This window comes from Megalobrama amblycephala, linkage group LG14 (genome assembly GCF_018812025.1).
Source record: "Megalobrama amblycephala isolate DHTTF-2021 linkage group LG14, ASM1881202v1, whole genome shotgun sequence".
NCBI lineage: Eukaryota > Metazoa > Chordata > Actinopteri > Cypriniformes > Xenocyprididae > Megalobrama > Megalobrama amblycephala.
Genome location: NC_063057.1, coordinates 27,275,578 through 27,299,757, shown reverse-complemented (window position 1 = coordinate 27,299,757; position 24,180 = coordinate 27,275,578). Strand labels below are relative to the sequence as shown.

Sequence of the window (24,180 nt, the reverse complement as noted above, 5' to 3'; positions counted from 1 at the left end):
TCATATAAAGAAACTGGGGTTGAGGCTGAATCTCCTTTACAGAGAACCACCTTCCTGAGCATGGTATGTGATTCAGTGGCGATGCGGGCTGTTCTCTCACCCGCTCCTATTGCTGCGATCATTTCAGCCACACAGGAGATAAAGCTAGGCCAGTCACTTACAGTAAAACAGTTTCAGAAACTTTTGGGTCTGATGGGTGCTGTGGGTTGTTCTCCCCATTTAAGGAGGAGATGACCAAGGTATTCGATCGGTCTCAGGTGAATCCGTTCCACTCCTCCATCAGTTATGTACTGCAATTTCTCCAAGAAAAGTTCTCGGATGGTTTAACCCCTTCTACATTGAAGGTATACATTGCAGCGATTTCTGCTTATCACGCTAAAATAGAGGGTGTTTCTGTGGGTAGAAACCCTCTGGTCATACTGGTCATATGTCCGTGGTACTCAGAGGCTGAGGCCTGTGGTACGCACAAAGACTCCGTCCTGGGACTTAGCCATTGTGTTAGGAGGGTTAGCTGCGGCTCCCTTTGAACCCTTTAGAGGAAGTGTCTGAGAAGTTCCTCTCATTGAAAACCATATTTCTTCTGGCCATAACATCTCTCAAAAGAATTGGAGACTTACAAGCACTATCTGTTGCTCCTTCATGCCTAGACTTTGCACCTGGAATGGTCAAAGCTTTTTTGCATCCTAGACCTGGGTATATTCCCAAGGTCCCTACAATTGTCCCAGGGCTGATTGTGCTGCAGGCCTTTTGTCCTCCACCTTTTGCAAATGCGGATCAGGAAAAACTAAATCTGCTCTGCCCAGTGAGGGCTTTAGATGCTTACATCCACAGAGCTGCCCTGTGGCGAAAATCTGAACAATTGTTTGTATGTTACGGATCTCCTAACAAGGGAGGTCCAGCGTCTAAGCAGAGCATGATTAAGTGGGTGGTCGAGACCATCTCTCTTGCTTATAAGTCCTCCAGGCAGCCTTCACCTTTGGCTGTCCAGGCACATTCCACTAGGGGTATGGCTGCCTCAAAGGCTTTGATTTCGGGGGTTCCCCTCAATGACATATGTGATGCTGCTGGGTGGTCATCTCAGCATACCTTTATTAGGTTCTATAACCTTGATTTAGGCTCCACTCCGGGGTCTTCAGTGCTGTCGTTCTGAAAGATAAGGTCTTATGGCCTAGTTGGGATAGCGTTCCCAAAGCGATTATGCAGCGTCGATGTTCCCATGAAAGGGAACGTCTCGGGTTACGTCTGTAACCCTGGTTCCCTGAATAAGGGAATGAGACACTGCGTAGCTTAGCCATACTCTCTACGCGCCTGTGAGCGTCTGCTTCATCCTTATATTAGAAGCTGGTGTTCTTTGTTCTCAAGGGTGCTTTATAGTTTCCTGGTCCGTGACGTCACCCGCTCTGACGTTCCGTCACACTATTGTTATTGCATGTTGATATATTGTGACCTAAAAGAAGGTGTTTTAGGGGCGACCCGAAAGCAGTTTTGGAAACACTGGACTGTCTAGGCGAGAGCCCAAAATTAGATTAACACCCAAAAAAAAGAAGGTGGTTTAGAGGCGATCAGGACGAAAGTCTTGTGTGAGTCTAAAATAGGACCAAACCACCCACTGGTCGCAATACGATACATGTACAGCAATTGAGGTTGGGCGATTGAGTACAGAAAAATTTGCGCACGCATTTACTAACACATTAAAGTGGAAGATGGGATTTCATGTTCAGAAATAATCAGGGATTTTATACTGAACCATACGTCAGTAATATGGCGGGATGGTCAGAGCAAATGAGGCCACAAATTGAAATACCGTATCCACGGGAGGGTTCATTTACAGAGGAAGATATGCAATTGGCTAAACGTCTAGTCAAGCAAGGGTGGGGAGATCCAACGTGGCCATATGATTATGTGACAAAAAGTTACGATGTATGGAAAGACATGAAAAAGGTTTGGGACCAGGGCCCAGAAAAGAAACAAGTAGCTGCTTATGTAGCTAGGAATAAACGCCCTGCAATAGAGAAGCCTCCACCATACTGCTCACCAGAACCCTCTGCACCATCTGTGATGAAATCTAAAACATTACAAAATAATTCACAAGTTGTGAAACAGGATATCAATGTTGAAGTGCCCAGAAAAAATGCAATGGTTTGGCTAAGAGCTGGAAATGTGATATCTTTGAAACCACTTAACCCTCTGGAGTCTGAGGCTGATTTGGGGCCTGGAGAAGTTTTGACATGCCCTGACATTTGTGCTTTTTTCAGTTGTTCATAAACATATTAATGGAAAAAGTGTCATTACACTGTATTCAGCACAAACTAGGCTACAATAATATGTGAGGAACATGTATGTACATTAGGGATGTCCAGATCCGATCACGTGATCGGAAATCGGGCCCGATCATGTGGTTTCAGACTCGATCGGAATCGGACGTTACCTCCCGATCAGGACTCGGATATATATGTATATATATTCTCATTATTTTTAACACATCTAGTGATGCGGTGGCACAGAGTTAGGCCTGTTTCACACTGCAAGCGTAAGCGGCGCGTGAGTAGCGCATATTTTTTTCAGCGTGCATGTCAACCAACGGATGCATTCACACAGGCAGCAGGAGCAGCTCGTAAAGCGTCAGGCAGGAGCGTCGCGTAAGCAGCAGTGCCGCGATCGTCTCGGCACCGAGTCTATCCCTGTGTCTCAATCAGCTCCCTAGCTCCCTAGGTCGTGAATCAGTGTATAATGAAAGTGAATGTGGCTGATACCCTGATCAGTGCCCTGACTACTGAACTAGGGAGCTGATTGAGACACACGCTGCGCTGCTGACGCGTAATTAAAGTGAAAGCACACTTTTGATGGACAAAATAAATATAATTTCACACAAAAAGTGTTCAAAATGCACACAATACGCATGTCTAATGTGTTTTAACAAGAATTTGAGTATGACAGAAAAGAAAATTAAGAATCAAAAATAATAATAGAAGATTTACCCATTTAAACTTGTTTTTTATTATTCAGTTTGGGTTAAAGTATGGTGTATTATAAAAAACTAAAGTAAACTAGCTGTTACGGTACTGGTGTAGAGAGACGAGGCAGATACGGATTTCCACAATACATATACTTTTACTAGAATAAACCAAGGCAGGAACACCAAACATACACGTTAACACAACAGAGAACGGACGAGGAGTGAAGGGAGTGAGTGCAATATATGGGAGTGCAGACAATAGAGTCCAGGTGCAGGTGATGAGTGCTGATGAGGAGCTGACGAGGGAAGTGAGTGCAGGTGTGGAAACAGGAGGATCTTGGGATATGGAGTCCAGGGAAACAAGGGTTCTGTGACATTACCCCCCCTCCCGGTAGGCGCGTCCTCGCGCCGTAGATGAAACAACCGGGAGGGGGGCGGGCGCCCTGGAGACCTCAAGCTGGTGCAGGGGGAGGAGCAAACTGGAGTGGAGGTCTCCAGGGCAGGTTCAAAAGCCATGGCGGGTCAGGGGCTGAAGGCAGCCATGGCGGGTCAGGGGCTGAAGGCAGCCATGGCGGGTCAGGGGCTGAAGGCAGCCATGGTGGGTCAGAAGCCGAAGGCAGCCATGGCGGGTCAGAAGCCGAAGGCGGCCATGCAGGGTCAGGTGCAGCGGGCTGCCATGCAGGGTCAGGTGCAGCGGGCTGCCATGCAGGGTCAGGTGCAGCGGGCTGCCATGCAGGGTCAGGTGCAGCGGGCTGCCATGCAGGGTCAGGTGCAGCGGGCTGCCATGCAGGGTCAGGTACCGAAGCCTTTGAGCCGTTGAGCCCAGGCGGCGCTGAAGGACCGGCGGGAGATGGCGGAACCAGCGGCTCCGCCGACCGAAGCGCAGCCGGGGCTCCAGAAGGCCGCAGTTGAAGACAGACGACATACAACAAAGTGAACACCAGGGGGAGTGAGGAGGCCAACTGGAGCTGAGGGACGGAGTGACGGAGCGAAGACGGAGGAGTGCAGTCCAGAAGTGAGGGCAGGCTGACGAATGACCAAGGTGTGAACGGGGGCAGGATGGAGACTGGTGAGACTAGTGGACTGATGGGCCATGGTGGAGACGAGGGAGGTTGGAGCCAGGGTGTAGGTAATCGCCCAGAGGTCCGAGGTGGAGATCTGGGCGAGGGGGTTTGAGGTGGAGGTTCGGCGAAGACACACATGGATGGCGGTGGGAGAGGGAGGCAGGGAGGGAAAACAGTCTTTGGGCTGGATGTTTCAGCAACAAAGTTCATAATAGGAGCAGCTGGCTCGGCGGCGGCTGGAGCGGGTTGCTCGGTGGCGGCGGCTGGAGCGGGTTGCTCGGCGGCGGCGGCTGGAGCGGGTTGCTCGGCGGCGGCGGCTGGAGCGGGTTGCTCGGCGGCGGCGGCTGGAGCGGGTTGCTCGGCGGCGGCTGGAGCGGGTTGCTCGGCGGCGGCTGGAGCAGAGGGCTCGTAGGCGGCGGCTGGAGCTGAGGGCTCGTAGGCGGCGGCTGGAGCTGAGGGCTCGTAGGCGGCGGCTGGAGCTGAGGGCTCGTAGGCGGCGGCTGGAGCTGAGGGCTCGTAGGCGGCGGCTGGAGCTGAGGGCTCGTAGGCGGCGGCTGGAGCTGAGGGCTCGTAGGCGGCGGCTGGAGCTGAGGGCTCGTAGGAGGCGGCTGGAGAACTTGGCTCTGTCCAAAAGTCTATAAGCCAGGCCGCCTCATCTGGCGGTTTGCACAGGGTTGGAGCGGTAGGCTCGGAAAGGGCTGGAGCGGGCTCGTTCATCCCCTCAAATACAATTAAAACCCCCACAGGCACTGGAGCTGGCTCTGTGGGGACTGGAGCGGGCTCTGGAGAGACTGGAGCGGGCTCTGGAGAGACTGGAGCGGGCTCTGGAGAGACTGGAGCGGGCTCTGGAGAGACTGGAGCGGGCTCTGGAGAGACTGGAGCGGCTTCTGGAGACACTGGAGCGGGCTCTGGAGACACTGGAGCGGGCTCTGGAGACACTGGAGCGGGCTCTGGAGACACTGGAGCGGGCTCTGGAGACACTGGAGCGGGCTCTGGAGACACTGGAGCGGGCTCTGGAGACACTGGAGCGGGCTCTGGAGATACTGGAGCGGGCTCTGGAGATACTGGAGCGGCTTGCTTCCTCCTCCTCCGCTTACGGGACCCAGTTGAGGATTGTGGGTTCCGTGTGGGGCAGGCAGGGAGTTCGCTGGAGGGGTATGCGGAGGAAGCCGGAGGTTGACTGACTGGCCCGGCCAACCGTGTCTCTGGATGGACTAGAGACAGACACCCATCCTGAACCCAATCAACGATAACTTTGGAATCATTTAACCATAAAATGGAATTTATGGTTTCGCTTAAGGAGAAACGATAATCGGGTTCACTAAAACGGATGGTGTCATCATCTAGTCCATCCAGAAACAGGGAGATCAAAACTGCTTCAGGCCAGTCAGACACATAAGCGAGCTCAACGAACTCCTCCACATACCTTTCCAGCGAACGACCCACCTGTAGAAGCCCGATGAGGCGTTCGCCAGCAGTCAGAGGAGTGCTAGGTGAGGGAGAAGTTGGAGCCTGGGAGCCGATGAAAGTCTCCATTTTTTTTTTCTGTGGAAAATCCGGTCGGTATTGGTCCGTTCTTCTGTTACGGTACTGGTGTAGAGAGACGAGGCAGATACGGATTTCCACAATACATATACTTTTACTAGAATAAACCAAGGCAGGAACACCAAACATACACGTTAACACAACAGAGAACGGACGAGGAGTGAAGGGAGTGAGTGCAATATATGGGAGTGCAGACAATAGAGTCCAGGTGCAGGTGATGAGTGCTGATGAGGAGCTGACGAGGGAAGTGAGTGCAGGTGTGGAAACAGGAGGATCTTGGGATATGGAGTCCAGGGAAACAAGGGTTCTGTGACACTAGCCAGAAAATATGATATATATAAACATTATTTTAGTTATTACACAGACTGCAGCATACCCAAATCAAACCAAATATATTTGTTTTTATATTAGCCTTTTTTATATTTACTGTTGCACTAAAGTGAAGTGAAGTGAACAATTTATGTTATTTATTACTTGATACCTCACTACCTCACAGAAGTGATCTGTTTGTAATTAAATAAAAAATAAGGAACGTCCTGGAACATTTTTTTTTCGCTCTTCTTTATTCTTTTTTTGATGTATTATAGAAGTATCGGATCGGGACTCGGTATCGGCAGATACTCAAAATCAAATGACTCGGACTCGGACTCGAGGGCAAAAAAACCTGATCGGGACATCCCTAATGTACATGTTTGTGTTTTTGAAGGAATAACATTTATGCGTGGTTATTGAAAAAACAAAAAACTTAAGTCACTGAAATAAGGCCAAAAAAAGTATAGTAAATCTGTGTTTACAATACTTTAGGGTATTGGAGGTTGTAAACTAGAGTTTTTGCTTCAAAATTATGTAAAAATTATGCTGCCTACTCCTTCATATAAAACAATATATTGATTTAGTTTTTGTAAGACACTTTTTGCCAAGAAACACAGTATGCGTGGAGGCGTGAATCACCACTGAATAATGGGCCATTCTCACCTGAGAAGACAAAAGAATTGGATAGTAATGAGCTGAAATGACTTGCATATTAATGAGGCATTTCAGTCAGGTAGGCTGTGAAAAAAACCTTCTGTGATGTCTCAAGCTCATCATGATATATGAAACATACAGAAAAATATTATTACAATAAAAAGTAATGGTTTTATATTATACTTTAAAATATAATGTATTTTTGTGATGCAAAGAGTCTGAATATAGGCTTTTAGTTTAAAAGCATGCACATTTGGAGAAATATTGGATTCTCATATGCTTATGTCAATTTTCTATACAGAGGAGTTATATTTATTTAATATTCATTGTCATTACTATGAGCGCTGGTGTTTTCAATTCATCCTTGAAGACGGAGGGCGCTCTGTGCATTTTTAGTCCACAAATTCATCTAAAAGAAGAAGAGGCTATTCCATGAATGGAGTTTCCAATTCATACTGCAGCCGGAGGGCGCTAAAGAAACAAAAACTCATCTAAAATTCATCTATAGAAGAAAAGAAAACAGGAACTAACTGCATGTCTTCTAGAGATCGCTAACCATTACTTTTACATCCAGATAAACACTTTTCAAGACAATAAATACACGATTGAGACGATGAATGCATGTATTGCCTCTGAATTTGCCTCTGAATAGCGCTTGCTCCGTGGGCGTGGCCGCATTAGCGGATAATGAGCTGAATCACGGACTTCTGACATGGCTCTCTTTTCATACAGATTACATAAACACAGAAGGTTTGTTTTCGATTTGACTTACATGATTTAAAACCTGACATCTTAACGTTTTTTTAGACATAAGTTTAATTTTTCTGTGATTAGTATTCACTAAGTTACAGTTCATTTTCTGAGAACTATCAGATTGGACTTCGTTCAGAGGGAGAGGAGAAATCACGCATCATGTTAGTTTTCTTTATTTTACAAAAAGCACAACATTTTGTTTTTACTCTGAGTGTATACAAATAAAAGAAGATATTCTATAGTTTCAATTGATATATTACTTATGTCTCTATGACAAAAAATGACGGAGTATTTTAAGTCTGTTTTGCTGCAATGTGAAAAAAAACCCTGCAAAACGTGCCGGCGCGTTTTCAGACCTCAGAGTGTTAAAATGTCTGATATGGAATCAATATGCAAAAGTTTGCCTTCTCCCCAAGACGCTAGTAAATTTGCAACTGTTTTGCAAACACACACAAAATATGCCCATTTTACTGGGGTAGATTACAGAGCAGTTTTGCTAAGAACATTGGAAAGAGATGTCACTGAATCAGTGTTAATTGATGAATGCCCAACATTGAGTCATGACAATGTTAAAGCAACAGGCACGGGCATGGCTGCAACGCCACATGTGTTTTTCTGGGAAGACCCTGAAAACCATGATGTATGTTTTAAACAATTAAGAGCTTTTCTGGATAGACATATAGGTAAACGACAAGACCTATCATTCGTTGCAAATACCAAACAGAAACCTAAAGAATCCGCTTCAGACTTCTACATTAGGTTCAAGAAGGCATGAGTAGAAGAGTCTAAACTCCCAATGAATAATGAAATGAAGGCTTTGTTCATAAACACCTTCCTGAATAATATGTAGTCAAAGCAGGCACAGCTGATCAGAATTACAACAACCAATCTCTTTGATATGGATATAGACGGATCAGGGAAGTGAATTAGGGAACTGGATTCATCTGGTGGTTTCACAATTAAGACTGAGAACCGCAATGTTTACAGGTCAGAGAACTCAAGGGAAAGTGTATGATCAAAAAGCAGAAGTGAAACCTGGGCCCAACCAAATAGCCTAGCAGTAATTTGCTATTACTGTGGGCGAGAGGGTCATATACGCCGTGATTGTAGAGAATGGAAAGTTCAGCTGCAGAGGAAGCCATTGGCAAAGCCACAGCAACAGAGAAGTAAACCACCAGCTAGCATGTACCCTACTACATGGCATATAACTGATATGATATGATATGATGCACAGGTTGAATATGGATATCAAATTCACTGATAAACAGGTTGTGTTTTCCTTCCTATCCAGCTTGCAGGTCTCTGTGAACCCATTGCCGACATGGGAAGAACCCAGTGAATCACTGCCTACCCCACTGAAGCCTGACCCACCTCAGATGCTACACAGCATGATTAACCCATTGTTGTGGTCACAATATAAAGGTGACACAGGTTTCATTGATATGGAACCCTATAATGCCAAATTGAATACGAACAAACCAGTCTGTATTAAAGGTGATAGAGAGGATTTTTTCGTCGACTGAGAATCCAAAGACTGTTACTGAGTTTTTGAAATGAGCGCATGCGTAAGAACAACCCCCCTCCTTCGAAGGAACGCCTCCCAAAACTCGTAAACTCTCCTATTGGAACACGAGTGTTTACTACCGGCATGCGCTGTGTAGTGTTAGTGGATTCATTATGTCGGACTCACCGCAGGTAACTCATAATCTGCAGTTGTTACTCCTGTCTCCGGACAAAAACATTGCATGCGGTGCCTGTGGAGTGTGGAAAGTTACTGGAGCGCGCAGCCGCGCTCGTCTCTCACAAGGAACGTCATGGCAGTGACTGACAAGCCAGAGGGCCAATCCGCGCATGTCTCTCACAAGGAATGTCACGGCAGTGATTGACAAGCCAGAGGGCCAATCGTTTACGCGATGATCGCGTAAACGATTGGCTGATGTTTTTAAGGCCCTACCTCGTGCACAGATGATGTATATTAATATTATTCCTTTCAGTGCACCTAATAAATAGTCTTTTATCAGTTAGTAAAGACAGTTTCAAGTAATATTGCAAAAATGTATAAAACAAAACATCCTCTTTAGCACCTTTAAGCAATATACTTTATCTAAGGATAAGGAACTTGGTATTAAACCAATCATTGACAATTTTATCTAGCAGGGTGTCCTCATACCAATCCATTCGGCGTACAACACGCCGGTTAACCCAGTGGTTAAGGCGGACAGAAAGACATGGCATTTGACACAAGATTTAAGGGCTATAAATCAATTGATAACACCGTTGGCACCGATTGAACCTGATGTTCCAACCGTTGTTAATTAAATTCCGTGTACGTATAAATACTTCACTGTTATAGATCTTTGTGCAGCATTCTTCTCCGTACCTGTACATCCAGACACTCAGCCCATTTTAGGTTTTACATTTCAAGGTAAACAGCTAACATGGACATGCCTTGCTCAGGGCTACATTGATTCGCCGACCGTTTTCTTGGCAGCAGTGCAAAGGACATTAGCCAAAATGACCTTCTACAGTCTGCGTTCTTCAATATGCGGACGACATCTTGGTCTCCGGGGAGACAAAAGAGGACTGTGAAAAGGCCTCCATCATCATCTGCAATGTGCTTGCCCAATCTGGATTCAAGGCCTTGAAAGACAAGCTTCAGTGGGTCCAGTCCAAAGTGACATACTTGGGACACATTTGTAATGACTGAGGCAAATCAGACACAATTATTGGTTAGTTAACCAATAGTTTTAAGCTCACTCTGGAGTCTGTCCCCATCCCCCGGGAAGTTTTCAGTTACAAGTTTATTGCGCTGAGGAATGTGGTTGCCGCATGGAGAGCAGAGTAGAGACACAGAAAATCTGCATCTTCCCTGCATTTTCCACACAGAACACAGACTCTATGGCATTAATGTATAGACAGACTGTGCTATAAATGAATCCTTCTCAGGAAATGGTATCCATTATTACTGATGTTGTATTGTACTCATTGTATTTACATGTTTGATGATTGTTAAATGTTATGACCTGCACGGTAACTTCAATCATGCCATGTTTAGTGTCTATACGTTCGTAGCGGGAAGATTTAAATGCTTGTGTATGCGGTACATCCATACCTGTGCAACACATCAGTATTAAAAGAATCTTTAATAGTTCTGATTCAAGAACTCAGCTTGTTAATCTTTCTGGGTTGTAAAAGCCCTGACAGGAGGGGTGTTGCCACCCAGAATTACAACATCTTCATTGGTCCGGTCAACAACTGAGAGGTGTGACTTTGACCAGAGGTTAAAAACCAGCGAACAGTGCCACTCCCTCTCTTCTTCCTTGCTTCTGGACGACCGAACAAATCTCCTTGCGGCCGGCCTCTCTAGGCCCGGCCGCAAGGCTGGTAGGCCCCTGGCCTACAACACCCAGCCATGTGCTCATCACCCAACAGACTGGCAACAACTTCAAACGATAACCTCAAGAGTTATCCTCAACCTGCAGATCCGACGCTCCTCAGCCTAAAGGCATCTTGCAAGTATCGTACATTTTAATGCTAAACAGCGATTTAGTATTGATTTGTAAAGACTTACCTTTGCTATTGCTAAAAGAAACTGATGAGTCCTTTCCAGATTGTCTTTGACATTTCATGTAGCTCTAGTAACAGCATCTCTTCCGGTTCAACTCTATCATTACTCATTCTGACTTGCGTGTGTGTGTGTGTGACCCTTTATGTATGTTATGTTATGTGTTTGTTAGTTTAGTTATGTGTTTGTGAGTTAGGTAATAAAGATTGTGCACAATACACGTTTGGTTCTGACTCCGTCTGCTAATGAATTGCCTCTTAAGTGATAGATCCGGACTACGTGCTCTGAGTAGTACAGTACAATAAGAAATATTATTTTTCCATAACTTGGAAATTGACATTTCTTAGAATTAATAAACAATCAACACTGAGCGTTCGCTGGACGAACAGGTTAACTGATTGTAATGTTAATTTTAATGTAGCTACGTCCAGTTAATCTGATTAACGGATTTGCATATTCATAATTAATCATAATTAATAATCATAATGAGTTATGAATAATTATTAATATTTCCCCTTTGAGTTAATTTTCGCTACACATTATAATGCCCGGTTTGCGAGCAATGTCTATGGATAGGGTCCAGATGATCAGAAAAAGTCCCCTTGAACTGTTGTAGCGAAAATTAACTCAAAGGGGAAATATTAATATTAATAGAGAGGCCGGCCGCAAGGAGATTTGTTCGGTCGTCCAGAAGCAAGGAAGAAGAGAGAGGAGTGTCACTGTTCACTGGGTTTTAACCTCTGGTCAAAGTCACACCTCTCAGTTGTTGACCGGACCAATGAAGATGTTGTAATTCCGGGTGGCAACACCCCTCCTGTCAGGGCTTTTACAACCCAGAAAGATTAACAAGCTGAGTTCTTGAATCAGATCTATTAAAGATTCTTGTAATACTAATGTGTTGCACAGGTATGGACATACCGCATACACAAGCATTTAAATCTTCCCGCTACGAACGTATAGACACTAAACATGGCATGATTGAAGTTACCGTGCAGGTCATAACATTTAACAATCATCAAACATGTAAATACAATGAGTACAATACAACATCAGTAATAATGGATACCATTTCCTGAGAAGGATTCATTTATAGCACAGTCTGTCTACACATTAATGCCATAGAGTCTGTGTTCTGTGTGGAAAATGCAGGGAAGATGCAGATTTTCTGTGTCTCTACTCTGCTCTCCATGCGGCAACCACATTCCTCAGCGCAATAAACTTGTAACTGAAAACTTCCCGGGGGATGGGGACAGACTCCAGAGAGAGCTTAAAACTATTGGTTAACTAACCAATAATTGTGTCTGATTTGCCTCAGTCATTACATAATTCCCCCCCTTTCGCTCGTTGTTGTCTCTCTTATGACAACAGTGAGCGACGTTGAAGGTGCAGGAAGATCAGACACATCACTGGCACACAAGGCTGGAAGGCTGTGATGGGCCCTGGTTGTGTGTGTCTCCTGGAGTGGTGGTCGTTTCATGGCGGTTGATGCAGACAGTCTGCAAACTCAGGTCTCTGAGCTGGTGCTGCAGGAATCAAAGCATCCAGTGCCTTGACAGTGTGTCACCTGTCAGTTAGTGTTGGTACCGTTAATGCGGGCAAGATGTTTGCTGGTGGCAAGGTTCAGGTCTCTGAGCTTGCTCAGCAGGTGTTGAAGTAGCAGGTGCCATGACAGTGTCATCTGTCATTCGGACACCCGTGAAGCAGGTGGTTGCAGGAAGAGGTTATGGGAGTTGTAGTGTGAAGAGTGTTTCAGACTGACCTAGGGTTGATGAAAGAAGCGTTTGTTACCTCTGCTCTCAGTCCGAAGGAGTCTGAAGTTTGCTGTGTCCCTCTGCTCTTGTGGCAGCGCCGACTTGAGCAGGTCTGAGTGGTCTTGTGTGAGTGGTCAGAAGCTTGTGCTTCTGAGTACTTCTCAAGTAAGTACTGTTCAAGGGTCTCCTTACTAGCGTTAGAAGCTCCTACAGGTTCGATGCAGGCATGTCCGGTCGCCCTTGTGCTACCTGAGATCATGCGGTGTCTGCAGGAAGAGGATGTTTCCATCCATGGCTTCTCCCTGTGGTAGGTCTGGTGCCTGGGTCTGTCTGAATTAATCCTTCTCCTTCTGTAGCTTTTGAGGATTTCAGGAAATTAGCTGATAAGGTGTCAAGCAGAAGGCTTTGGCTCCCCCCTCTGTACCTCTGTGCTTGGCTGGGGGAGGTTCTTCTGCTGCAGGCAAGAGAGTCTTAGTTCTCTTTGGGCCATGTCAAGTTCATCTTTGGTGTTGTCCAGCTGCTGGGTCAGAGCTTCAGTCCCAGATCTGGACACATCCAGAGGACGTTCACAGGTCCTGATTGTGTCATCTTTGACCTAGAGTTCAGAATTTGCTATTTTTAACAGTGACTATTTGTGAAAGAGTTCTTTTACCACGTCTTCTCTGGCTGCCTTTTCCAGCTGCTCTCGTTGCGGAGCAGCCGTCAGAGCCGTTTGCAGTTTGTGGCTTTTCTTCTGTGTCTCTATTCTGTCAGGGTCCTTGTGTCTGTCCCGAGCCTCCATCTCTAGCTGGTCTATGTGGCTTTTAGCATGCATCAGCTCCTTGTGAGTCTCTGTGATCTGGAGTTTGAGGTTGTTCACCTCCTGTTTCAAAACAGTGAGGATGTGGGCCAGGAAGAAGTTGACTTCAGTCAGATCATTGTGACCATACCTCTGGTTTGAGTCATCTGCCTTTACTTCTCTTCCATCTTTGTCCAGTTGCTTTTGGCTCTGCGGTTAGTTAGGCTGAGCATCTGCAACATTTAGGCACGCTTGTGATGAGAGTAAGGGCAAGAGACTACTGCAAGATCAAACAGAATTTAGGGCTAAAGGCACAGTGAGCAGCCAGGTGTATAAAATACAGCTAGGTTTAACAAATGACTTAAGATGGTTCTTGTGGTCAAATTATTTCTTAGTATTTCTTACTGATGGCTCACGACAGGCTTGACCTCTGAACAAATAGGAAAGAAAAAGGGAGAGGAAGAGGAGAGCTTTCCTATTAGATTCTGCTTATTAGTGGTGCTCAAAATTATGCCCTAGTAATTGTTCAGATTACTTTGTAGCTGGCTCATAAAATTGAAGCAACTGTTGTAAATAAACAAAATCAAGAAGGAGAGTATGTCTAGTTGCTTGTGGTTATATTGGGAAATTAAACCACACAAGAAAAAAGGAAGATGTAAGTAAATCACAAAGATGAAAGAAATAATACTAGTAAAAATTAATAGCTGACTGCTATTATAATTAAAATCAATAAAAAGATTTAAAGAAGTGACTAAAACAGCAGAATGGGTTTAGATCAGTTCACACTGCATACACACAAGCTGTAGTTAAAGGCTTCACATAAATGATGCTAACCGCTAACTGTAGAAGCTATTAGTTAGCTTAGCCTGAGCGGAAGGGTTGCTAGGTGGGGTTAGCTTAGCCACCTAGCCTGGTTTGTTTACACCATGGCATCACAAGGTGATGAGTTAGCACTTCCTGTGACAAGTCGTTGTCATGGGAACCAATGCACACCACAGCAATTCAAACAGTTCATGAAGACTGTCTGCTCATTTCAAACTAGTTACGTACAGAGTTAAAATGTGACGCTTATACTTTCAGATTTTCAAAAACTTGATATTACATTCAGTAAAATGCAAATATGTTTTGGCATTTGCAAATTTTACTCATGTAAACTCTTCTCTCTACTTTAATCAACGTCTTGTACTTGTTTAAAGGGTAATTACACAGTTTGCTGTAAGTCAAAGCTTGTTTAACCATATATAGTTAAGTCCGTCTTGTGCAGGTATACTGATATTCCTTTCAGCGAGTGAAACACAGTTTTGGTCAAGAGGTAGCTATGCTTGTAGACGCAGCCAAAGTTTAGATGAATGACATCAATCTTAACTATAAAAGGGGAGCATTACCCAAATCTACATTTATATAACACTGTACTGAGATTCATTCATCAGAAACAGGTTAAGCAATACTGCAATTGGTATTTCTCCAACCAAAGAAGAATAATCAATTCTGGTACAGTTTACATGCCGCTGAGCTGAGATTCCTTCGTCAACACAGGCTTACGCTCTAATACTGAGATTAGGATTTCTTCGCTAAAATCAGATTAACTTTACACTGATACCATTTGAACATATGCTAAAATGTCTTAAAGCTCTTTCTGTTACGACAGAGGTGTCACTTCAAGCTATAGTTTTATCTGCATCTAACAAGCCAGCACCATCGATCTACATGCGAATCAAACGTTGTCAAACGTCATGTCGGAATTATCAATTATTAAACACACTTTTAGTTGGACGATGGTTTAAGCGAGTGGCGTTAGGCCATGCTGGCTTAACCGGCTCAACCTAGTGTCATATTTCAAAATAGCTCGTCGTGGATAGTCATGAGCATTTGAGATTTACACATTCACACAAGGTTTCCTTCCACTCCTACTGCAGACTCCTGCATTTCTGCGAACACACATTTTCATCTACTTTAAAAGCTTTATGCCCTATGCTGCCTAGGAACCTTTGTAGAAGCTATGGGTAAAGCACTGCGTTTGCAGTTCAAAGTCATTGGGGTCTTGAGAACCCCCTGCTGAGGGGCCTTGTGTGTTACAGGCCTTCTGTGTCAGGTCACATGAGTGGCACTGTGTGAGGGCAGGTTGTGCTGTCCAAAGGGGTGACTAGCTGTTGTAGGAGGCAAAGGTCCTGTTGGTGTCCTCCATTCATTCCAGGTTTGTCTGAGTCGGTGGCAGTAACCTTGGGACTTTCAGATCTGCCCTGCTTGGTGTCGGGGGCAGCACTTAATCTGCATTCAGGCTTCTGGGTCTGAGAAATCCTTTATGCAGACTGGCTTCAGCTGCTGATAGCCTAATTGGAGTTTTTCTGGCTGTTAAGTCAAAACTCATAGTGAATCTGGTGGGGTGTGATCCAGAACAGAGAGCCTGTCTTGGTGGATCCCACCAGTCAGGGACTTTGGAACAAAAGGGAATGTCTATTATGTTGGCATTGGTGCTGTGGTCTCCTAAGCTGCAGGCTCTGGCCCCTCCCCCCTTTGTGAAGGGTTGGCGGAGCTCTCGCTGCTGCTGCTGCGAAGTCCATCAGGTTGCAAGTTCCTTGTGTGGTCCATTTGTAGTTGTTCGGGCTGTTTCAGTTCTTTTCGGACCACAATGTGTTTGTCTCTCACACTGCTGAATTGTGGAGTCAGTGTTTGATTTTCAGTTCTGCATGTGGGTGGCCTTCAAGGGCCTTAGCTTTAGTGTCTCTTTAAATTCAAACCTTACATTCTTTAACTGGCAAAGTTCAACAGCTGTCAGAGCCTCCTGAAGACTGGTGACCTCCCTCAGTTGCTCTGCTCTGTCATGGTTCTTGCATCTGTCCTGTGCCTTCTCATGCTGAGTGGGTTGGTTCTCTGTGGAACTCAGTGACTTGCAGCGTTCGTTCAATTACCTCCTGTTGGAAGCCCGTATGAGCATGGGCTAAGGAGAAATTGAAGCTCCTTTTGGCTCAGGTCAGGTGTCAAGTGTCTGCTGGTGCTGCCGATCTCGCTGTCCCTTACTCTGCTGTTGCAGGTTGTTGACTGCTTTAGCTGAAGGGCAACCATCACATTGTTCCGCTGGGTCTCCAGGGGGTCCTGGATGGCAGGGCTGGATGTACTGGGCAGACAGGCACACTTATGGGGACATGAGAGAAAGAGATAGCACAGGCAAATGCAAGTTCGTACTGCTATGTGGGCCATATAGGAAGTGGCTAGCTGAAGTGGGGGAAGCCAGCATGAGACTAAGGTGTTTAACTATCTTGGATGACAGCTGTAAGCTGTGTTGACTGATGACGGGGCTGGTACACGTCATTAAACTATTACTCAGAGTACAGATGATTCCTTTCCAGAAATTATCACCATAAGGTAAATGAATAGAACAAACTGGTAGAGAGAGAGAGAAAAAAAAAATGAAATAAGAAAAGGGAAAGGAAGGAAAGAGGTTTTTTACCCATTTAGTCTTGCTAGGAGATATGGTTAAGCAGGTGTCACTGGTTCAAGTGATGACCTAATCTCTAGACTAACAGAGAAAGACCAGATGCCTTGAGGTCGAAAGGAGAAGAAACAACGGGAAGAGTTTCTAGTCCTTTCCGGAGCCCCAAGTGCACTGGACGGTGGCCGTACTTCATGTACTCAGCACTAAGGAGTGAGGAGGGGGAGCTGAGAGATAGGTGTTAGCGTAGTAATAACCTATAACTCATTATGCCTCATTAAGGAAACAACAGTTTCTAGAACTACTGTAATCCTATAGAAAAAGGGAAGAGGGTGATAGTAGAATAACACAAAAAAAAATAAATAAAATAAAAATAAAAACAGAAGGTCCCTTTAGACCTAGGGAATGTGAATACCCAGGTTGATTTAATTAAATGCTAAGTTTGATTATTGATTTAAATCCAACTTGACCGAACAGAGATATAGAAAGAAAGTGAAGGAAATAAAATGACACGTAGAGGAGGAATGAAGTTGAACAAAATAAAATTAGAATTTCCTAGTAGATTTAGAAATCTAAAAGGAAAGTTAAACAGACAAAATTGATTTAATTAAATTTTCAAATTTAACCAAATTCAACTTGGCTGCATAGGGATAGTCCGGTGAACAAAGTATTAGCATGAAGTAGAGATAGGCAACTAAACAAATTGATTTAATTAAATTTTAAATTTAATTTAAATTCAACTTGACTGAATAGAGGTACTCAGACTTGACAACGTGAGTGACGCCACATACGCACACACACGCACACACAGACAAACGGTTTAAACCAGAGATGGGTGCCTTTTGAGGCGTGCCTTGTGAAGCTTTGGAACTCAAATGAATCGTTTGTGTTGCATCAGTGATTCGGAGCGTGTGTCAAACTGCCACAGTCACGTGATTTCAGTAAACAAGGCTTTGTGATGCGTCCTAGCAGTTTCAAAGTGTTTCAATAAGCGCTACAGTTTACTGAAATATCATGTCTTGACAGAAACCTCAGGTTTAAGGATATTAGATGATTCATTGATCACATTTAATTGATAACAACTTAATAATAACCATTTGTGAATGGCTTATTAAAGATGTCTCGTATTCATATATCTCTAGTATTCACTACGCTTACTGTTCTGGCTCGCAAAGGGGCGCTTTGAGCGGTTCGAACAGTGAATCGTTTGTGACACAATTGATTCATTTGATTCGGAGCGTCACAACGCATTGTGTTCCCATCAGCGGTTCAAATCAAAATCCCTCCTAAAGGGAATCCCAAAGTCTATAAAGTCTTTGGCTTGAATGCTTCACGCTTGCACATGTCTAGGTGCTAGCAGGGTGCTAGCAGCTTTTAGTCGAGGTAAAGGGTTTTAACTCGTAGGGTGTACGCGTAGGGTTTCTATAGAGCTAGATTCGGCTACGCGTGATTCGTTGTTTGCACAACAGTCTGTGATGTGGGTGTGCTGCTATCAGACTTTCAGAGGTGTCTGCTCTACACGCTCTGTTGTCATGTGTTGCCAGGAGACCAATGCCAGCCCGCAACACGATCAGAATGGAGCAGAATTCTAACCGCGTTGCAAGCCCGCATTAAGAACTCCAGTGTGGTCACGCATAACTCACAAATCACAACAGCACATCACTTCACAGACGGTGGTTATTAATTATGAATATGCAAATCCGTTAATCAGATTAACTGGACGTAGCTACATTAAAATTAACATTACAATCAGTTAACCTGTTCGTCCAGTGAACGCTCAGTGTTGATTGTTTATTAATTCTAAGAAATGTCAATTTCCAAGTTATGGAAAAATAATATTTCTTATTGTACTGTACTACTCAGAGCACGTAGTCCGGATCTATCACTTAAGAGGCAATTCATTAGCAGACGGAGTCAGAACCAAGCGTGTATTGTGCACAATCTTTATTAACTAACTCACAAACACATAACTAAACTAACAAACACATAACATAACATACATAAAGGGTCACACACACACACACGCACACGCAAGTCAGAATGAGTAATGATAGAGTTGAACCGGAAGAGATGCTGTTACTATAGCTACATGAAATGTCAAAGGAAATCTGGAAAGGACTCATCAGTTTCTTTTAGCAATAGCAAAGGTAAGTCTTTACAAATCAATACTAAATCGCTGTTTAGCATTAAAATGTACGATACTTGCAAGATGCCTTTAGGCTGAAGAGCGTCGGATCTGCAGGTTGAGGATAACTCTTGAAGTCATCATCTGAAGTTGTTGCCAGTCTGTTGGGTGATGAGCACATGGCTGGGTGTTGTAGGCCAGGGGCCTATCAGCCTTGCGGCCGGGCCTAGAGAGGCCGGCCGCAAGGAGATTTGTTCGGTCGTCCAGAAGCAAGGAAGAAGAGAGAGGAGTGTCACTGTTCACTGGGTTTTAACCTCTGGTCAAAGTCACACCTCTCAGTTGTTGACCGGACCAATGAAGATGTTGTAATTCCGGGTGGCAACACCCCTCCTGTCAGGGCTTTTACAACCCAGAAAGATTAACAAGCTGAGTTCTTGAATCAGATCTATTAAAGATTCTTGTAATACTGATGTGTTGCACAGGTATGGACATACCGCATACACAAGCATTTAAATCTTCCCGCTACGAACGTATAGACACTAAACATGGCATGATTGAAGTTACCGTGCAGGTCATAACATTTAACAATCATCAAACATGTAAATACAATGAGTACAATACAACATCAGTAATAATGGATACCATTTCCTGAGAAGGATTCATTTATAGCACAGTCTGTCTATACATTAATGCCATAGAGTCTGTGTTCTGTGTGGAAAATGCAGGGAAGATGCAGATTTTCTGTGTCTCTACTCTGTTCTCCATGCGGCAACCACATTCCTCAGTGCAATAAACTTGTAACTGAAAACTTCCCGGGGGATGGGGACAGACTCCAGAGTGAGCTTAAAACTATTGGTTAACTAACCAATAATTGTGTCTGATTTGCCTCAGTCATTACACTGTGCAGCAGCTTCAAAGTTTTCTGGGGCTAGTGAACTATTGTAGATCCTGGATACCTGACTGTGCGGTGCATGACAGGCACCTGAGTAACTTGATTGATCATAAAGCTCCGCCAAGTACACTTTTAAACTTAACAGAAGAGGCAGAATTGCACTTCACTGCATTGAAACAGGCCATCACCACGGCCCCAGCATTGGGCCTCCCCGCATTTGCATGCCCGCGAGGCGGAGGGGGTAGTGTTAGATTTTGCAGTATTTGGCCGTGCAGTCGTTTGGGTGGCTCGCCAATGTATTAGATTTCTCTAATACATAAAATAAGTAAGCTTGACCAGAGTTCTTGTGGGGAGAAGAATTTATTGAAGGTAGTAGTGTAGCACAGTTCTCAGCAGCGATGTTAGCGTGTCAGCCTTCAAAACATCTTAACCCAAAGTTCTGTCTGTGGGACAGAACTTTATACATGACATCAAAAAGGGCTACAAACAATAGAACACTGTTAGGACCTCCCACAGGAGATCAATCTACCCTGCGATCTACTCTGAGCAATGCTGTTTGTTTGTCATTCACGCCCATCAGTTTCTGTGGGCCATATGTCTGTATGGGCCATTTGGTTCACATCTTTACAAACACCGACAGTTGATTGCATCTGAGGCGCGGTCCCAGTTCACGCCTTACAAACACAGACAGTTGATTGCATCTGAGGCGGGGTCCCAATGTAAATGCATCTAACTAAAGATAATGAAAATACACAATCTATCAATCCCCCCTCTGATCATTTTTGATCATAAAACAAACTTCCATAAATGGATGATCCATGCTGCATACAGCTTTCATTACGTAATGTAATTACAGAATAAGTGTTTATGATGAAGACTGAATCCTCCTGAATGCTTGAGTTCTTTCTTATTTTGACATTATGGTCTTGAGGAAGTGGCGGATAGTGTTGTTTTCTGTGGACGTTCAGGCACGTTCAGCTAGTGACGTCTTTGGTCATCATCGGGAGTGCTGAAACACCTGCAATCACACAAAAGAGAAAAGGGAAACGTATCTTGCCAAGGAAAATATTTTAATCAAATAACTCTTAACTGCTCCTAAAACTGTCCCTATTTAATATTGGCAGGACACTACTGTGTTTATCAGTGGCTGTATGTTTATGGCTTCGTCCTCAGGCGACAAGCTAGAGCCTAAAAACCCTAGTCCCACAATTTCTGGACTCTGATAAACACTACTGCCATCTATCCCTCATCTCTAGGTAGATGTTTCAAATCCCACTGGCTCACGTCGATCCACTTTTTCTTTTCTTTGCACCTTAACTGCTCCATCAGCTACCAAGAGATCCTGATGAGGGCTTTTCCACCTGGATTCTCGCTGTGACCTCTGAGTTTTTTTAATTGTTACTTTACCATGGCCCCCCTTTGGAGGTGTCAAAACTTTATCCTTGGCATTGTGTACTGCCAGGCTGAGTCTTTCATCAGTTTGGACAAGGCTGTCAGATGTTAGATTTTCATTGGGCATGGGCTGGCCTGTGACATGTTCAAAGAAGCTTATTCCTGTTTTCCTGTGGTCATCCTGACTGCATTGGTTGTCTTCATGCAGTTCAACTCCATTTTCCATCAATGATGTTTTTTCTTCTTTGTGCACTTCAATTCTGCATTCTGTTTAATGTCTGATTGTCTGTCTTGCACAAGTTGTCTTAATGCCGCTGTATGTGCACCTCTCTCCTTTACGGCTTGTTTAGCAGCACTGTCTACTAGGACATCATCTTTGGCTTCAGTTGTTGAGACTTCTGTGTATGCTTTCACCTTTGGGATGGGGTCTTCATTTGTGTTTTTTGCATACTCATGGAGTACATCAGTTGTTGGACGAGATGTCACTAGTTGGTGCTGCAGAGAGAGGTTCTTCAGTTTTCCTGCGGCTCAGAAGCTTTCAGCAGAGTCTGCTTTTGCTTGTCTGTCAACTGCTGAAACCTCTTCCACAAGTTGTCCTCATCATCACTTTGATGTGTTAAAATCAACTTGCAATCACGAACCCAGTGTCCTTCTTCGTTGCAGTACCTGCATCTTCCTTGACTTTTTGCTTTTGGGTATCTCACATATTCATGTTCTTCATACCCCGTTGTCCTGTTGTTGAATGACAAGGTTTTGGTTTGCAAAGCTCTGAGATTGACTTCCTGTGTTCTTTCAATCTTTGCTGACCATTCAACAATCTGCATGAATGCTGTTCCAATGCTGTCCCAGTCATCATACCTGATTTTAAGGCTTTAGAAATCTCAGGTTTTAGTCCATTTACAAATGCGGTTTTAAGAGGCATGCCGTCTAGTGGGTGCAAATTGTAGATTTTCTGCAAATGCTGAAGAAATTGCCAAGCTTTCCGTGGTTGTTTGTACACATCTGGCAAATCTTTTGACCATTTGTCAACTTGCTCTGGAGTAGCTGGCTGGTATGTTCTGTGTGGAACATATTTCTTTACCACTTTTGTGATAGTTCGAGTTCGTCGTTCACCATTTTCCTCATACTTCTCCTCATTGTTAATTTCAACTTCAGTTCTTCTGTTTTTGACAATTACAGGAGCAAGCCTAACCTTCAAGTTGTCCTTTATGATATCATCATGTGTGTTTACATCTCTGTCAGAGTTCACTGTGGAACTGTTGTCACTTTCTCTAAGCAGATAAAGGTCTTGTTGATCCTCATTCTTCTGGAGATCACTGAATGGATAGAGAAACTCTTGTTCTGCTTTGCTGCTAGATCTTATGGAATGACTCTTTTTTCCAGAACAGTCTTTTGATTCCAATCGTTTGGAAAGCAAATTTAACAACTTCGTCTTCTCATTTAGTAGTCTTTCTTTGTCTTTCTTTTCATTTTGCAATTGTTCAGCCAGTGCTTGAACCTTTGCTTTCTCTGCTTTCTTCTCACGTAGTAATTTGTCAGTCTCACACTTCTGTAGATGCTGTTGAATTTGTTTGACCAAAATTACAGACAAGCCATCTCTGTTTGTGTTTGCTCTTGAGCGCTGCATCTTTCCATAAGCCCTTTTAATGTCCGGCAAGGCCCAATGTCCATTCTCTGAGTGCCTGATGTTGTACTTCTGGCAGATGTCACCCTGGCACTTCCTTAGTCCCAGCCTTTTGTCCAAATATTCATTCAGATTTTGCATCATTTGATCAATAGTAACATTTGGAGGTTCTGTTCCATGTCTTTCTGTTGTTGGCCTCAATGCAGGGCCATTACCATTGTTTCGTGCAGACTCAGCCATGGCAAGTACAGGAGATGTGCCCTCAGAGGTGTGAAAACAGAACAAAAGGTGTTAGAGCCGTTAGGTGCTTATTCAGATTTAAATTCTCAGCAATCTTTTAGACTGACCATTTCAGATACACAGACAAATCAAACATGTTTCCAAAATAAGAAATTGTGTATTATAGACTCTACTTGTACTCCTGACAATTCCTAACAATCCAATGTTAAATAACAGTTTAATGTTATTCTTTTTAGTCTGCTAACTCAGCTTAGTTTTCAAAACTACATTTAAGAAAAAACATTCTAAAAAATTAATTTCCAGGCTGATATTCCTTGTTTCCTTTCTGAAAACTTCTGACTGAAAAGACTTGATCTATTCTTTTTGAGTCTTAGTTCACAAGGCTGAATTTAGTTCAAATTGGTCTCTTAGACAATTTACTTTAGATCTTTCCGCATCTTTCATCGGAAGGCAAATAAACGTATAGTTCCAAGGCTTTATGCCATCATCTTCTCACCCAGTTAGGGCATTTATTTCAAAACTAAAATAGTGGCTACTGAATTAGCACCCAGTCAAGAAATTATAATTCTTGCAGCAACATCAGTCCCAAACATTCTATGGTTTCTGCAGTCTCTGGATGAATGGACTAAACTGTTTCTTTAACAATTTCTACAGACACAAAAAGAAAGGACCAAGCCTTTGCTTCTACAATCTCTTAATGAACGGACCAAATTATTTCTTAAACAATTCCTACACACTCCAGAGAAAGGCCCAAGCCTTATACTACATATCTATGGCGCCTACAGTCTCATGAGAATGGACTAAACCTTTATCTTAAATGATTCTTACAGACTTAAGAGAACAGGGCCAAGCTATAAACCTTATTTCTATAGCTCCTACAGTCTCAGAAGAATGAACTAAACATTTAAAAGGTTCCTACAGACTCACAAGAAAGGCCCAAGCCTAAAATTCTCAACAGTGCTACAGTGAATGTGACTACACTACAAATTTTACTGGTCTACTTATTATTCCTTTTTTCTTTTCTTTTCTTTTCTTTAAGTTCTTTTAAGAGAGCTGATAAGTTTCATTCACCAAATTAGGATATTTGAGACAGAATCCA

General features: G+C 43.8%; 1 protein-coding gene across 1 annotated transcript; it reads right to left on the bottom strand.

Annotated features, from left to right (window-relative positions):
- Positions 1-21,175: 21,175 nt before the first annotated feature.
- On the bottom strand, positions 21,176-23,549 carry LOC125246314. Its single transcript, XM_048157268.1, has one exon. The coding sequence runs from the start codon at positions 23,079-23,081 to the stop codon at positions 21,918-21,920; it is 1,164 nt and encodes a 387-aa protein (XP_048013225.1). The 5' UTR covers positions 23,082-23,549; the 3' UTR covers positions 21,176-21,917.
- Between the last annotated feature and the right edge of the window lie 631 nt (positions 23,550-24,180).